General features: G+C 37.1%; 1 protein-coding gene across 2 annotated transcripts in view; it reads right to left on the bottom strand.

Moving 5' to 3' along the window:
- Pla2g4a (phospholipase A2 group IVA) overlaps positions 1-16514 on the bottom strand; it is a 143735-nt gene that overhangs the window by 34627 nt on the left and 92594 nt on the right. For both annotated transcript variants that reach the window (XM_036202269.1, XM_036202270.1), the window contains 5 exons: positions 14917-15053; positions 7616-7838; positions 6516-6630; positions 456-593; positions 272-364 (listed from right to left, as the gene is read on the bottom strand). In XM_036202269.1, coding sequence (XP_036058162.1) covers positions 272-364; positions 456-593; positions 6516-6630; positions 7616-7838; positions 14917-15053 — 706 coding nt within the window. The remainder of the gene's footprint in view (positions 1-271; positions 365-455; positions 594-6515; positions 6631-7615; positions 7839-14916; positions 15054-16514) is intronic.

The raw sequence follows: 16514 nt of genomic DNA, 5'->3' as shown, positions 1-16514 counted from the left end.
CAGGAAAAAGAACAGGAGATGCCCTGGTACAAACTATTCTTAGGAACAGTGAGTGGTCTTTGTAAATTTCCCAACTGTAATGTCATAATAGTACATAAATAACTTGGACACGATTTTTAGGAAACACTTAGATTAGTTTCAACAACACTACTGATAAATTGAGAATTAAACTCCTTAGGAAGATTTAATATTCTCCAAATACGCATGTGCTGTTTATGAGTGTAGTTGATTTTCAGCATAGCTTTTCATAAATGGAAGTCTTTTCCAATACCTAATTCCTCCTCCATTGTAGAGCCTTTGTTTTGTGACCCAGAAACTCCCAGGACTCTGTTGAACAATATGGAAAAGGCACTCCCCCAGACACCTGAAAGAAAGGAGAAACAGAAAAGAGTTTAAAACACATCCATGTTTAAAATGAGAGAGACAGAGAGAGAGAGCTTTTGATTATTACTTACCCATTAAGAAATGCAAGGGATTCTCTTCATATTTTTTCACAACGGTTCCCATAAAAAACTTGCTTCCAAATAGGTCAGGAGCCATAAAGGTACCATATTTTGCCATGCCAATCTCATATGGACTAAATTCAACCCAATCTAAAAGCATTTTAGAAATAAGACCCTTCATTAACAGGAAAATGATACAGAAACATACATAATTAATGATAATTCAAACAGCACCGTGATTCATTTCACTCACTACTCTAGTTAATAAAAACAGTAACTAATACCTACTACATATATGACACCGTGTGGTGGTTAAGGAAAAAAACAATATAAAAAGATCCTTCTAATTGGCACAAAATGAATACCTTTTTCTATATAAAAACTTAGACATCTTTTGTATAGTCCATCTTAAGTTTAAGACTGTAAAACTGAAAAATTCTCAGACATAAACATCAATTAAGGAAATGAAAGAAATTAAATTCTTCATGATGAATCAAACCCTCAACAAAATGGGGAAGAAGTATTTCCTGTATCTTCTTACCTTTTTTCTATTAATCATCTATTCTAAAATCCCAACCATGATGCACAAGATGTTATTCTGATTTCTTAGCAGTACACTGAGATCGGAACAGTAAGGTACAGTGCACAACAGCAGTACTCGTGCCAGACAGTCTGGGATCAACCCTATGCTGTGGCTCATGAACTGTGCTCATAACCTGAATACATCACCTGTCTTCTCAGGTCTTAACAATGTGAATAAAATCAGTTATGCAGTTTGTAAGATTAAGGCCCCAGTGAATGAAGAAATGGAGGAAGTAGAGGGGAAGCCATGAACATTTTAACAGTTCATTTAATAGCAGCCACTGCAATGTTTGTGGTCTGCCCATGCCATCACCGTGTCTAACACTGATCTACATTTTAGGAACTCCAAGAAGAATGTCTGGGTTCTGACTTTTGCTTTCCTGGTTACCACTCCTTTGGCTCTCTTTCTTAGCACTACTGTTCACAGCACCATTCTTACTTTAGCTCTCGTTTATGATTGACATAACAGCTCACATCTGGAAAATCCAGTGCTGAAGGGTCTATCATCAGACATGTCATCATCACCACTGGCATCATCATCATACTACACCGTACTGCATCCTCTCCCTGATCTCCACGGTCACTTCCTAAGATGTCTCAACCTTCTCCCCTTTTCCTCAGCATTCCCACCTCCCACCCCTATTCCCATGCACTGGGGTCAAAATAAACCTGGGAAAACAAAAATATCAGAACACCACACTATCAGCTGAAAGCCCCCTCCTGCCTTCTCACCCTGTGAATTGAAAGGCAGCTAGCCTCCATCTGCTCCCTTCCAACAATCCCACGTCAAATTTTCTATTACACATCGGATTATTCCACCGTCACCACGAAAGCCCTCTTGCTATTCCTAGGAAGTCAAGGCCATTTCCATAGGGTCCTCTACTTGTTGCTCCCTTCTGCAATTACACGGCTTCTCTTAACATTAGTCTTGTTAGAGATTCTCTATAAAGCCCCAACTCCCTTCTCAACTTCAAATCATCTGCTATCCCTATTTTGCTCAGTTTACTTTTCTGAAATGATATGTCCCGAATATATTTATTATTCAACAACCACAGTACAAACAACTACACAACCCATTAACCTTCCTGTGATTGTTTTGTGCTAAAGCTTGATCTGAACTCAATGTGGGGCAAGGGGCACTCTTCTGACATTAGTTATCCCTGTCAATTGAGAATGTTGACACCCCCTATTTGAGAAATACCAAGCTGTTTGACTGTTAGACTCCATGGGGATACTGAATTACATCAATTATGGGCATAATTTTAACTTTCAATTCTAAAACATCTGAATGTCCAAGAAGTGTGCTGTCATCATTTTAGAAAAAGGATAGTGCTTCATATGTACTGTTTTCTCAAGGGAGAAGAACACTCGCCTTTCAAAAAGGAAGTTGTAAAATCATAATTGCCATGAGATAGTGTGGCTCATTCAAATCCAAGCTGAGTGGTGTGTCTAAGGATGCTCCATCTGAAAGAGGCCTGTTTTAGACTGAGGAATGTGCTATTGATGAGAAATGACTTGCAGTAAAGCAGAAGCTAGTCGAGAAACTCCTGTCCTAGTGTTTTAATTTCTAACACTGTTATGGGATCTAACTCCCGCCCCTTTCATTTTGATTGATCCTTGCTTAATTGCTGCTGCTGGCTTATGCACTGTGATGACAGACATTTGCAAAAGCTCAGATCTACCATCTGCTCCTTGCTGAAGGCCTCCTCCTGTTATTCAGCTCCAACCCTCCAGCTGTTGACTCATAAATTTCAATTTCAGCCTCTCTCCTGTATCCACACTTGCTCATTCCTCACTTCCTGTTCAGCACTACACTCAGATGCTCTATCATCACCTCCCACTACCCTTGTCTGAGAGAAAAAAAAAAAAACAAAACCTCATCACCCATCACCTTCCTTCCTCTTCAACTTAACTATTTTGGGAAACTACACTATCACAGCCCAGATAAATGTTCTATTGATTGGCTGATTCAATGATTGCTGAAAACTGTTTGACTCCATGAAATCTGTCATCATGAGGTACTGGCCTTGAGCATCTACTTGTCTCTTTCTTGAAAAGAACCTCCCTGGTCTCAGGATTTCTTCACAGTGACTCAAGTTGAACTTGGAAATAAAAGTTCCTGCTTCTAACATCTTTCCCTTCTTGTCTATCTGAATTAAGTTTAAAAAACATTTTAAAAAAAATTTAAGAGATTTATCATTTTATGTGTATGTATGTTGTAACTACATGTATGTCTGTGTACCCCATGTAATCCTGGTGCTTACAGAGGGCAGAAGAAGACACAGGATCCTCTGGAACAGGAAGTAAAGATGGTTTTAAGTCACCATATGGGTGCTGGGAACCCAACCCAGGTCTTCTGCAAGAGCAGCAAGTGTTCTTTAACTGGTTAGCCATCTCTCCAGCCCCTCACCAAAGGACTTTTTTTTGCAAAATCACTAGCCCAGTAATTTAACTGCCCAGCCCCAGAGTGATAACTATTTCCCATTATCATAAAACAAAGGCAGCTGGAGATAACACTGTTCCTAACTCAGCACTGAAGCCTTTCTCATGGACCCAGTCTACACCAGCATGTGCATAAGTCCCAGGCTCCTCAATGGAGTGAGCAGGAATGTTAGTGACTCCCCAGGACAGACTTTGGCATCTTTTCTAAACATGTCCATGCTGTCCCTATTCAAAGATACCTTTCACCCCCAAGTCCAACTTGAATCCTATTTCAATCACCCCTGTAAAATATTTTATGACTATACCAAAGCTATACAATATTATCCTATGTCATATCTACATATCTTCAGCTAACAATTATATTTTAGATGTACATTATTAATTTGTCCAGGTCTTAGTTTTGTGTCTTCAGTGAGACTATACTTTTGGGGAGGAAAGGCAATAAATTTTGGAACTTTGGTTTCTGTCACAAAAGTTAGCATAAAAACAAGGAATGGTAATATACATCTATAATCCCAACAACTTGGGAATTGAAGGCAGGTAACATGAGATACATATCAAGATCCTGTCTCAAAATTGATTAATTTATCACTATGCCAAGTCCAGAACCATAAGTCATCCTCAGCACATGTAAGTTATTCACCTTTGAAAAATCTTAAATACACTTTTAAATCTTCTCAGCAATGTGAGAGGGTGGAAGAGCCAGAACATTAAATGGTTTAAACACTAATGTTCATTTGTTGAAAACTTTCCAAAGAAAAAATCGTCTAAAGTGGTTCCAAGAGTCTGGAAGAAAAACAGTCTCTGGTATTTATGAAGCAAAATTGTTGATAAAACTTCTATTAGCTGATTGGGTTTTTTTGGCATTCTAGAAAATAATTCACTGACTGTTCCAGCCTTTCTGTTCTGTTAAAAAGATATTTTCAAGCAATAAAGAAATATTTTCACTTTGTCTTCTTTCTATGTTTTTCTTTCCTAATTACTCAAATAAAACTACTTGAACAGTCATGATATGCAACTCAGAATGTCTTATCTGGGTAGAAGATTCCCACAGCTAATGGAAGAAGCAACTTGACCTTCCTTATCACAGAGGCTTAACAGTGAAGGTCAATGGTGTGTAGCATCTCATAGAGTCAGATTTCCAGATTAGACCCATTCAGACCCGAGTTCTACAACTGAAAAGGAACCTCGGCCATTAGCCTCCAGAAAAACTACTTACTCATATTTTAGTTAATTTTTTTCCTTGTCACTGGCTATCAATGAAAAGCTCAGGAAAAAAGTTACCAATATGAAAAAGTACAGTAATTGTGACATAATAATACTTATATTTCTACAACCATCAGTTTTATGCGTAAATCAGGAATTGTCATAACTTCCTCTACATGGTAAAGGTAATGGATAATAATATTTAAAGTGGTGAAGAAAATAAGTATCAGAGAGATTAAGTGATGTGCTGGAGAAATTTCAACATAAAAGCCAAGGCTTACCAATTAAACTCTCATGCCCTTCTGACTTATCTCAGTGCTTATGGGATAAAAGATGATTTCTCCAGTCCTGAGCTCTGACTAGAATGCTAGTGCTAAGGTAATGCCAGTCCCCAAAATTACAAGTTTCCCCAAAAGAATAGCTAGAGGAAGGTACAATTTCATCACAGCATTTATTTATTATAATAAAGTCTCTTGTCTCCAGGACAAACCACACCCTGGTCAAAGCTATGGTCCTTGTTGCTGATGAGCATGCATGATTACTCCTAATGTATGCCTCCCTCCCACTCTTGATAGCCCAGCAATTAAATTCACCTTTATATACAAAATCCTATTCATCTTTTAGGTCTTAAAGAGTGATTTGTCTTATACCATCTTTCCTAGAACACTCTAATTTCTTAAAAATGTACTGAAATTTAATTGTAGCTTGCCAGTGAAGTATTTTCTATATTTGATCGCATGCATTTGTCAAAACATGATTAAGAGGTACAGGGAGGCAGGCTACAAGATGCTGATGGCAGTTCACCGAAAAAGAGAGCTTCCTTCTTTCTCCATTTCTTTAATGCTTACTGTAAATTTCCCAGACAACTGACAAGCTCATGCATACAAGAACCATATGCTGTAGTAAGGGAGAGGGGTAACCCAGAGAGCCAACAAAAGTGCATCACATAAACCAATATGAAGTTATTAAAAGAACAAAGGCTTTCCAGGGTCAGGTTTCAGTTCTGCTGTGGACCACACTCACTGACTATACCAATCACACCGTGTCCCTGAGATTTTACTCTCTTCTGTGAATCAAAGTTAAAAATACTTACCTCCCTAGGTTCCACTAAAAGTGGATTAAAATAACAAATATGAATAGCACTTCCTGGAAACCATAAGCACAATAGACATTTTAATCCATATCACTAATAAATACTTGTATATTAGTGAACAAATCACTGTTTATAAACTACTAAGGATTCTTGCGTGAGAGTATTTATCCAAGTTAAAAAAAAAGTGTTAGATTACAAAGGGATTATGAAATTACATCTGCTAATACATGGTGATTTTTTTAAAGAGCTCAATGTAAATGAAGTTATTGAGTTGTGTGTCTCTAAAAACAGTCAATGACATCCCTGCGTTGTATATGACTGTGGCTGGGATTCCACAAAAACATAATGTCCTTTTACAGGACCTAAGAACTGAAGCCATAAAAGAAACAAGTGCAGTTTTATTTATTAAAAATAAGGCATTTTTGTCTTCCAGCCCCAAGTGTAAACATGGCTTAAAAACACCAGGCACCATACTGTCAGCAGTCATCAGAAAACGGACCACTTAGCAACTGACTGCTTTCACTGTGTATTCCCGCCTTACTGATCAAAATGAATAGGTACTATGTACAGTCTTATGGAATGCCCTTTCCAACCAGAAAAATCATCTAGCTTAGTTTACATTTTCAAACTGCCTTGAGTTACAGAAATGTATTATAATTAGCAACCAAAATTGCTTATGACTTTTTACACTAGGAAAAATCATTAGAAATCTCCATTTTAAGGGATGTTCTGTTCAATGGACAACATACCAGCAAACATCAGCTCTGACACATCAGGTTTGACGTGGAGGCAGGTGAAGAGAGGCAAGGGGCACCGAGCTGCATCGACCTTTTCCTTCAGACTACTCAAGGTAGTGTTCATTCTCTGTCCACATATGCACACAAAAAGAATGAAATGCTTTTAAATACCCAGACATGGATATAGAGATAAAAGCTGTTTGAAATAATATGTTCAAGCAAATTAGCTGAGTGTTTATAATATAATTAAGTCCTATTATTTCTGGAAGTCTCTGGTCTCAAACAGATAACCAAAACAGAGCTCTGCAGAAAAGGTCATCAGTAGTGTCAAAGCATCAAATCTCTACATTTGACGTGGAGGGCGATGTGGCAGCTTCAGTGCTGGGAAATGATTCTCAGCCAGAGTCCCTGGCACAGGCTGTCATGTCTCCCCTGTTTTATCTTCAGATGAAATGTCACCCTGCAGTGACACAGCAAGTACCTTTGTGCTCCTGTGCTCCACTTCCTCTTTAGACTCTTACCAGGCAAATATTATGATCATTCCTCTGCCACCTTTCTTTATTATTTTAAAAGACACAATACGTACATCTGTCTGTGTGTGGACATGTGAGTGTGAGTGCAGGTGCTCACAGAGGCCAGGGCTGTTGAATCTCCCTGAGGCTGGAGTTATAGGCTGTTGAGAGCTGCCAGACATTGATGGTGGGAATTGAACCCAGATCCTCCGTAAGAGGAGTGCATACTCCTATCTGCTGAGGAGAGAAAATCTCCTCTTTCTCTATTTTTGATAGTGCTTGTATTTACCATTTCACCTAAAGAGATTACCATTCGAGGGGTGAATGGACAGTGAAAATTTGACTTTTTGAAAGGAAAATATAAAAGTTCTTTCACACATGTCAAACTGACAGCAGTTGAGTAAGTTGATGAGCACTAGTTTGAAGGGAAGAATCCTACCATCTGGCAGGGTGTATATATTTAGCACCTACACTGTTGAAGAAATAAGTTGAGTGGAGTAGACTGTACAAAATGTCCTGTACCTGCTCTAATGCCAGACATTATAATTAATCTACATTGCCTACTGCAGTTAAAAGGATTATAATTTGACCATGCCTTACATTTTGAATTAGTGTTTCTCCTATTAACATCCCAAAGATGTCAGTAAAGGTGACAGGTTGGCCAGAACTCTTCTTCTTCCATAGAGAATCAACATATCTTTTAATTTTTTGTGGTGTGAGAAGTAAGAGAGGGTTGTGGCTAACGTTTTTCATTAGCTCTTCATTAATCTCCTCTGGGCCTTTTTCTGGAAAATCAGGGTGAGAGTACAAGGTTGACATGTACCTGTAAATAATTCAAAACATCATTAGTAAAGATAAAGGGCATTCTACAGAAGTCTCCAAAGAAAGGAGGCATTCTCCAGCACAAGATAAAGAATGGTGAATATATTTGGCTAACTTCTCCATCTGGTTGAAGGTATTAATTTATTTAAGAAACAAATATATCAATCAGAAATGACCTTGTCTATGATGGCAGCAAATTAGGAGAGAATGAATCTACAAGAGGAAAGGAGAGTTCTTACTGTTGTCAGGGAAGCATGGCCCGATTACTATCCACTAGTCTGCCAGGAATGACTGTCTTTATCATAATTACTGGACATGGATGACAACACTCTTGAGTCATGTGTAAACTGACCTTTCTGGATGTAAAAGAAGTCAGGTACCAGATAATCTCACTTTCCACGATGCTGATCTACACAGAGAATGGGGTTGTGCATGACTGTGGATGCACAGAATTCGTGACGAATGTTTTCTTTCTTTCTCCCTTCTTTCCTTATTTTGTTTGTTGTTGTTGTTGTGGTGGTGGTGGTGGTGGTGGTTGTCTCTTTTTAAAATTGTGCATTGGCCAACTGGTTAAAACCCAAAACTTTGCCCAAAGTAGAGCTCTGAATTCTTAAGGATATGAACTTAAGTCAAACACTTAATAAGGCCTTCCTGGCTGATGAAGCCTGTTGGTCACCAGATACGTGGCCATTCTGAGTGACAACAAAAATTGCCATGAGCCTGGAATTTATTATCCAGATAAGAAACATTCTGTTCCTGGTCTCCTTGCTACAAACCAAAATCTCTAGTACTGTAGAGGTCCTATAGACCTCTTATCTGTCTCCATTAACAAATTCTGACCTGCTTCAAGAAAAACAAACTTTCATTATTATCATTGTCAGTCTTGGTAGATAACCTGACATATGCAACAGCTTACTGCATGGACAGAACAAAATACAAGGAAAGACACTCTATATTCTACCCACATAAATTCGTAAAATGGCATGTTTTCATCTACATGCATATCATCATGGCTCATTTTCTCTTTAGGAAAGGAAACCTAATTCTTATTGAGACCTGCTTTGTTTTAGGCACTATTCTGGTTAAATGTTCCTAGCTTTTGTCTTAAAGATTGACAATGGCTCGCAAATACTCTGTTTTTTTTTTTTTTTTAAGAAGAATCAGTAAAGTAAATAAAAGGCCTATATAATCAATTAATAAAAAAGAATTAGAATTTAAAACATGCCCTATCTTCTAGTAAGCTTTATTATTTTTTCATTGATTCATTTTTTTGTTGTTTTTGTTTGTTTGTTTGTTTGTTTTCTTTGTCTTATTTTGTTTCTTCAGGATCTATTATGTAGCTCTTACTGTCCTGGAACCACTCTGTAGACCAGGCTGGCTTCAAACTCAGAGATCCACCTGCCTTTGCTTCCCAAGTGCTGGGATTAAAGACATACATCACCACACTCAGTTTGTTTTGTTTTATGACCTCACTATAATCTCACTATGGAGCTTATACTAGTCATGAACTGCTAAAACTACTGTAAAGCCTTGAACATGTAGGCTTTATTATTTTAAACTATTCTATAAGATTTTAGTCCTTACTAAAAAATCATTCTCGCTACATAGTGAATGAGAATGTCCTTTTGAATTTAGAGTTTCTTAAAGACAAGTTGAAAAAAATAATAAATTGAAAAACATAAGTTAATAAATAGAGAATGAAAGAATTACAAACAATATATGCTTAACAACAAAAAAGAAAAACTACTTAAATGTTTTGATCATATCAACTGAATTTATAATTGTCACCTAATACCTGGTACATTTAAGCCATTAAAAGCTTACCAGGAACTCTGGTTAGTACAATTATCAAATAACTATAAAAATATATCACAGAGTACTTGAAATATACAGTTGCTATCTGCTTGGATAACTGTCTAAAAGTCTACATCATGATTCATGCACATCAACAAAGACCCAATTTTCAAGACCATGTTAAGCTTTAATAAATGCATTTGTAGCTATCGGTTTTCATATTTAAGGTCATCAGAATAACTAAAAATAAAACAACCTTTAGATACTCTCATGTGCTCAGCTCTTAAAATATTCAGAATATAGCTTGTTCTTTATGCGAGTTTTACGAGGAAATTCTTTGTTTTATTACCAAAAATAGTTGAGGATTTAGCTCTGTGGTAGAACACTTGGAAAGCATGTATGAGGCCCTGAGTTCAATCCCCAACACCAAACCAAACCAAACCAAAAAGTCAACACAAATTACTCTGGATAATTCTACTTCTACCTCCATAGCTTATTAAAATGCATATTATTTAACTTCACATAGATTACATGTTTTTAAATTCTAGAAAGCTTAGCTCTAAAGTTGTGTCACATGCCTGTGAAGGCTATACATTACAGCATCCATTTTCTTACTTCAAACTAAATTTCTCCTTCCTTTCATTCCGGTATCCAATGTATCCAATTTAGTCCAATTTATTAGAAGGAACATTATTTTCTGAGTGAGACAGAATGAACAATGTGAGCAAGGAAAGCAAAACTTCATATGAGAGATCAGTTGAGTCACAGAGTGATTTTTTTTCTTTTAAGGCCAAGTGAAAGGGATTTGATGTGGTCATTCTGCCACTGGAAGCTGTCATTCCTTCTATGCACGGACAGATATAATTATCTAAATTGTATTTACATTGCAGTGCAACTTCTTCATCTATATTTAGCTGAATTTTGGATGAATCAATATGAACTGTAACAAATACTCTTCCCAAAGGCTTGCCACTAGCAAGCTCTGAAGGCTCACATCCTCTCTTGTATTGCTCCCAAAATTCATCCATCCCTACTGCAAGAAAAAACTCTTCTTTGGTTATTAAGAGGTTGGTTAAAATCTCAGATGGTGTCTATATCAAACACAGACCTTTGCAAAGGGACACAGTGTATACAGATGTGAGCCTACCACTCTCCTGATCACAAGGAGAATGACTACTTTAAAGCCTCGGTTTCTATCCTCCAACAGGTGAAGAAAGCTCATTCAATTTCTCTCTCCTTTTCATTTTTGTCTCAGGAAGCACTTGGCTTGGGAATTTAATCTCCAGTTTACAAAAACAAAACACAATAACCTAGACTAGTTTCTTGGCATCGAGTTAATGGTCTTTGTTGTTCAACCCTTATGAACACATATTCCTTAGAATTCACAAGGGTGAGTTGGACATCCTTTCCATGATATCATTGTGCCTACTTGGATTTGAGTTTTTGCTCCAGTGGTAACTAAAAATAAAATAATAGGCAACTAGTTTTCTGTGCAGTTCTTTAAGATTAAATGCCTTTCTCTGTCTCCTTGGTTTAGCCCAGAAGAAAATATAACTAGTTTTCTGCATGTAAGACTACCTGAAACTCAGTTATATGTGATAATTCTACAGATAAGCCTCGATTTTTAACCCAGTTATACCAATCAGGTTTCTAAAACAGAGTGTCTTTGGCAGAACCTCTATAAATCAATAAATGAAATGGTCTCATATTTACTTACATAAGGGTCTGTAAGTACTTAATTATAATTTTCAATGTATTAATATAAGATACCTCATGATTTCTACATAAATGCATTTAAATGTAAAATTTTTCAATGCTATACCATTCCAGAAGCAAAAAGAGTACTAAATTCAATTCCTATCTTCAAATCCTATAGTCCACACTGCAGATTTCAAAGAATTAGTGCCCAGTCCCTTGGACTTGCTGAATTAGAACCTATAAGTGTGTTCCATTCAGATCTTTGTACTCAAGAATGTGCCAAAGTAGTTCTTCTCAATCAAGATTCTGGATAACTTTGAGAAGACCCTCCACATTATTCTTGGAATGCTCCAAGCTAGTGAACATTTTCATTCTCAAATTTTATGTTAGCCAGTTTAATAAAAAAGGGCACTATCACCATTGTCTCTAGACATGGAGAGACTTTGATTTCACTTTAGAGGGTAATTCCATACAGATAGGTGATTAAAATTATAAAATACATAGCCCCTTCCAGTGCTACAAGATAACAGCTCCTCTGAGGAAGAAAGCTCTGTTAACAGCCTGGGTAAGAGAACACAGAATTATCATCATGACTCTCCTAGCTTACTCATGCCAAGCCTGCCGAGTTTATATTTAATGAGTCACAGGAATCATCCAAAAATAATTTCAGAAATAATTACTATAAAGGTAGCTACAGTTGTAAGAGAAGCTTTGTCCAACCTAAAATTTTATTTTGTGATCACAGAAAACTGTCTGGGAGGTCCAGGACTACTCTACATGTATTTGTACTATCTCATTCTTGCCAAATTACCCACCATGTCCCCATAGCATATGAAACATTGCAGAATACTGAAGTGTAATTTGTTTTTCCAAGTCTTTCTGAATTCCTTCCTCTGAACTTTTTCCTTTCTTGCCTATCTTTCTCAAACAAGAATCATTAACATGAATCACCCCCAAGCCTTCTTGTATCTCAGGAAATACCTCCACTTCTCAGTATAATTTTCCCCATGTATGAGTGCCACCTTGCAATCTGTCTCTGTCTATGTCTTTCCTATCTGTGATCTATTGACATTTTGCTTTCTTGTCTTTCAACTACCTTTATGTGATGTTCCCTTCACCTCAGACATCTACCCAAATATCCAAGTCTCTTAAATTTGAAAAACAAAACAGGTAAGCCCCAAAGTGTCCTCAAACACCGACTGTTTTTTCCCCTTTCTGACATGTATTTTTTTTTTCAGGTTTCACATTGCCATATTTGAATTTCTGCTTTCAGTTCATGTAATTTCATGACTAAAATAACTTTTATTAACTTAATTAGATGATTCCTCATTAAAACCACAAACATTTTCCAAACTTAGCCTAGGCTGTTTCTCATCATTCCTGGCCTCTGGGACCCATCTTTCACTTGACTCTCCTCTCTCAGGCTTTCTTGCTGTTTCTATTAGTGTTCATCCTCCTCTTTTGTCCATCACATTTTGGTGTTCTCAGGATTCTACAAATTAAACTATTGGTTACCACAGCTCAGGTAGTCCGGTGGATTTGTGGAATCACCAAAGCTAGTCATGCAGATAAAATTTGGCAAGAGGGAGGTTATGGAGAAGACCTGGCATCAAGGGGAGACGCAGTGTATGTAGTGAATGGTGACATGGAGGAAAGAGACATCAGAGAGGATGAGGAGAACCTTAAAATACAGTATGTGTGATTGTCACAGTCCTTCGCTCCTAACTCCACCAGAAGAAATCAAGGAAAATATGTACTAACCAACGGAAACATGGAATGACCAGCAAGTAAACACTTATTAGAACAATTTAAAGACCAAGGGTGATTCATGGAAATGAAATAAAAATGACAAAGCTAATATTTAAGGGAGGAAAAAAGGTAGAGCAGACATCATGTCTATATAAAAGTGTGGACAAATTTAAAACTCTCTTACATTGCATGGGACTTATTCTCAGATTCCCAAGAAAAGCATGTAAGAAGATATTGCCCAAATCTATGACAAAGGAAATGACTACAGGTCTAATCCACATAACAAATACATAATTCTACCCCAGTCATTTGTTGGATGTGTTTAAGAAAAGAGACCTCTTGCTGTACTTGGCAAGGGCCACAAGAATCAAATAAATATTGAGTGAATGAAACAATGTGGAGGCAAATAATAAAATTGTTAGTAAGAGATTGGACAAAAGGGTCCAAGCGTTCTCACCACATTACTCATTAAACAGGCAGGTGCATGCTCCTCCCTTCCAGGGGAAGAATAATGACAGGCTACACCCTGTCTTCAGAAGACATAAATCATGTTGAGGGCACAATGAAGGTGGCAAATGTAGCCCTGAGTTATTGGCTATTTAACTACAGAATCTTCTTCAAAATATTTAGGAAAAAAATATTTTTAAGCAACTCTAGATTATCTACATGGGAAACTCTACAAAATATAGAAGAAGTAGCTGGTTAGCTCAATTACTTAGAACACAGTACTAACATCATATCATACATATAACTCTCTGAGGGAAGATGAGGATTTAGTACAAAAAATGTTAGAATATGGACCTTAAGGCTGGTCTATCTAGTGATGAACAAGTCACTTGGCCTGTGAGTCAAATTTTCTTTAGTCAAAAAACAAATGAAACTAATATCCACCTCACAGGATAAAATGACACTTTAAAAATGTTAAACATGTAAACTATAACGACGTGACACATGAACTTTGCCATGGCCCAGTAACCAAACCAGCCTTCTAGGTCAGAAGCAGACATATTGTAATGAGGGGATGCTATCTCATTTGAGACATCTGAAGAAGGCCCTCTATTTGATTTTTCTCTTTGAGAGAATTCAGGTTTTTTTGAGAGGGTGGTCCAAGACAGGGTTTCTCTGTGAAGCCCTGGCTATCTTGGGAACTCATTCAGTAGACCAAGCTGGCCTCAAACTTGGAGACCCACCTGCCTCCACTTCCCAAGTGCTGGGATTAAAAGTATGTGCCACCACAGCTTGGCCATTTATTCGATTTTCTGTGTGCTGGTGCAGATTAGGCACATTGAGTTTAAAAGACTTAAAGAACTAGTTTAATATTTTTGTTAAATAGCAACCAATGAGACCTCCTGCATCTGTGCTTCCCAGAGCCATGTTCTCTCTTCTGTAGTCTATAGCATCTCGCATTTTTTCCTATTTGCCCTAAAGAGGAAGATGAATACCTAGTGAATCATATAGACTTAGACATGTTTTCTGAAGGACTCAAAATCAGCAAATTATAGGAAGATTAAATTAATTATGGGTGGAGTATGCTACTCCACTGCTGTCATATTTATCTAAAATTATCTTCAACTAGGCTAGCCTTTTATTTTATGCCCTAACTACAATTGTCATCAAAATAGGCTTTAAAGACTAAACGGATGGCCAAAGTTTTAACTAAATACAAATGTTTATTATAATAAGACATTCTTAAGCTGATAGTGGCATCAGAAGGAATGATTTTAGTAATTTAAAATTCAGATTCAGTTTTGTAAATTGCCCTTTCCTAATGTTTGAGTTAGATAAATTGTAAACCTTTAGAGAAATAAAATTCAAATAAATTAACAATGTATACTAACCATGTGGAGCCTGAAAGACCAGCAATGTAGGTAGCACAGTCCAAAATCCCCGATTCATACAGTGCCTTCATCACACCAGAGAATCCCACCATGGCCCGGAAACCTCCACCTGAACCCAAAATGGCCACCACGGGGACCTGGAATGAAGCAACATAGAGATTGGACAAACAGCAAGACCCACACATTAATTTATTTTCAGTTCCAACTCTAAAGTTAAAAACATTTCACTTTAATATAAAGAAACGTATATTACTCACATGTTGGCCATATTTAATTTTCTTGTGCATGTTTATTCATTTTATTTCGTCTATTTAATGTTTTTAAAGAAGTGCTTCATTTTAAAAATCAAGAATCAAGCTCAGATGGAAATCAGATACTATTTCAGTAACAGTTATGATAACAACCACCATAGCAAAGCCCTATGCTTTTTCAGTCTGTTGCAGTCTGTAGTTTACTTTCAGGGACACTGTTTCATTTGGTCCCTCAGATATCCTGAAAGGTGTAAAAAGAATAATGCTCCTTCTGTCAGTCTGATAGAAGTAATCTGTCGGTTGAGCGAATAGCTTGTTTTCAAAGTACAAATGTTTACAGAGAGAATCTTTAACATTTGGTGACAGATCTGAAGCGAGGGGTGGGAGTGAGGCATGTGATCAGAAGCCATTTTTATTTCCATTTGAAAGAAGGGAAGCTCCATACACAGATGGCTAATAATTAGTATAACCTAGAAAGAAACTAAGGTACAACTCACACCAAAAGCCATGCTCTTTCCTCTTTGGCATTGTTACAGAAAAGGGAGATGTTCATTGAGAGAAATTCCCAGATGTGTAGGCAAGCTGTATTTCATACTCATCTGTAACATCAAATAATATCAGCATAACTCTATACAATACATGAGGAGTAAATTTGGATGCTAAAATAGTCTCCTGAACAGTCATTCTGAAAGAGCATTCAGAGTAATAATGTGTGTATCTGTTAGTTCTAGATGCTATTTGAAGAGAATCAGATAAGAAATGCTGTTAAAAAGTTTTTAGGTTGTTTTTGGACATAGCATCATTAATATTTGCGTATAAATACGTCAAGAAATATTTCGCATGCTTTCTTGTATGATTACAGGAAATGAACTTTCATTTACCAAAAATCCTGTGTTTTGATGTAATCTCCTTGATGCATGGGCTAACAAATACTATTATTTTTCTTCCTTAGAGAAGAAAGCTCTAAGGTGCTTAAGAGCTTTAATATTCTCATAGACTCCAAGGTCTAACCATCACAAAAGACAGTTTCCCCATGGTCCTGTGTTAGGCCTCACCAAGGAAACAGACCCAATACAGTGAGGGTCTATATGGAAAAATGTTCATTATAAGAAACTGGTTCCCACATTTGTAGATACTAGGAAGTTCAAACCTGCAGCATGGGCCAGCAAGGTCCAGGCCCAGGAAAGCTGGTGGTACAAAGTCTACTATATACTTCCTTCCTTCAGCAGCCCATCACCAAGGGAGAAGTTACTCAAATTGGAGACATTACAAGCTTGCTTCTCAGAGTTCAACTCCACAGCAACAATGATGAAAGAGAAAGCTACAGTTTAGAGAAATTACTTCAAG

The sequence above is a fragment of the Onychomys torridus genome, chromosome 11 (genome assembly GCF_903995425.1).
Source record: "Onychomys torridus chromosome 11, mOncTor1.1, whole genome shotgun sequence".
Lineage (NCBI taxonomy): Eukaryota > Metazoa > Chordata > Mammalia > Rodentia > Cricetidae > Onychomys > Onychomys torridus.
The sequence above is the reverse complement of the archived record's forward strand: the minus strand, read 5'-3'. Positions and strand labels throughout refer to the sequence as shown.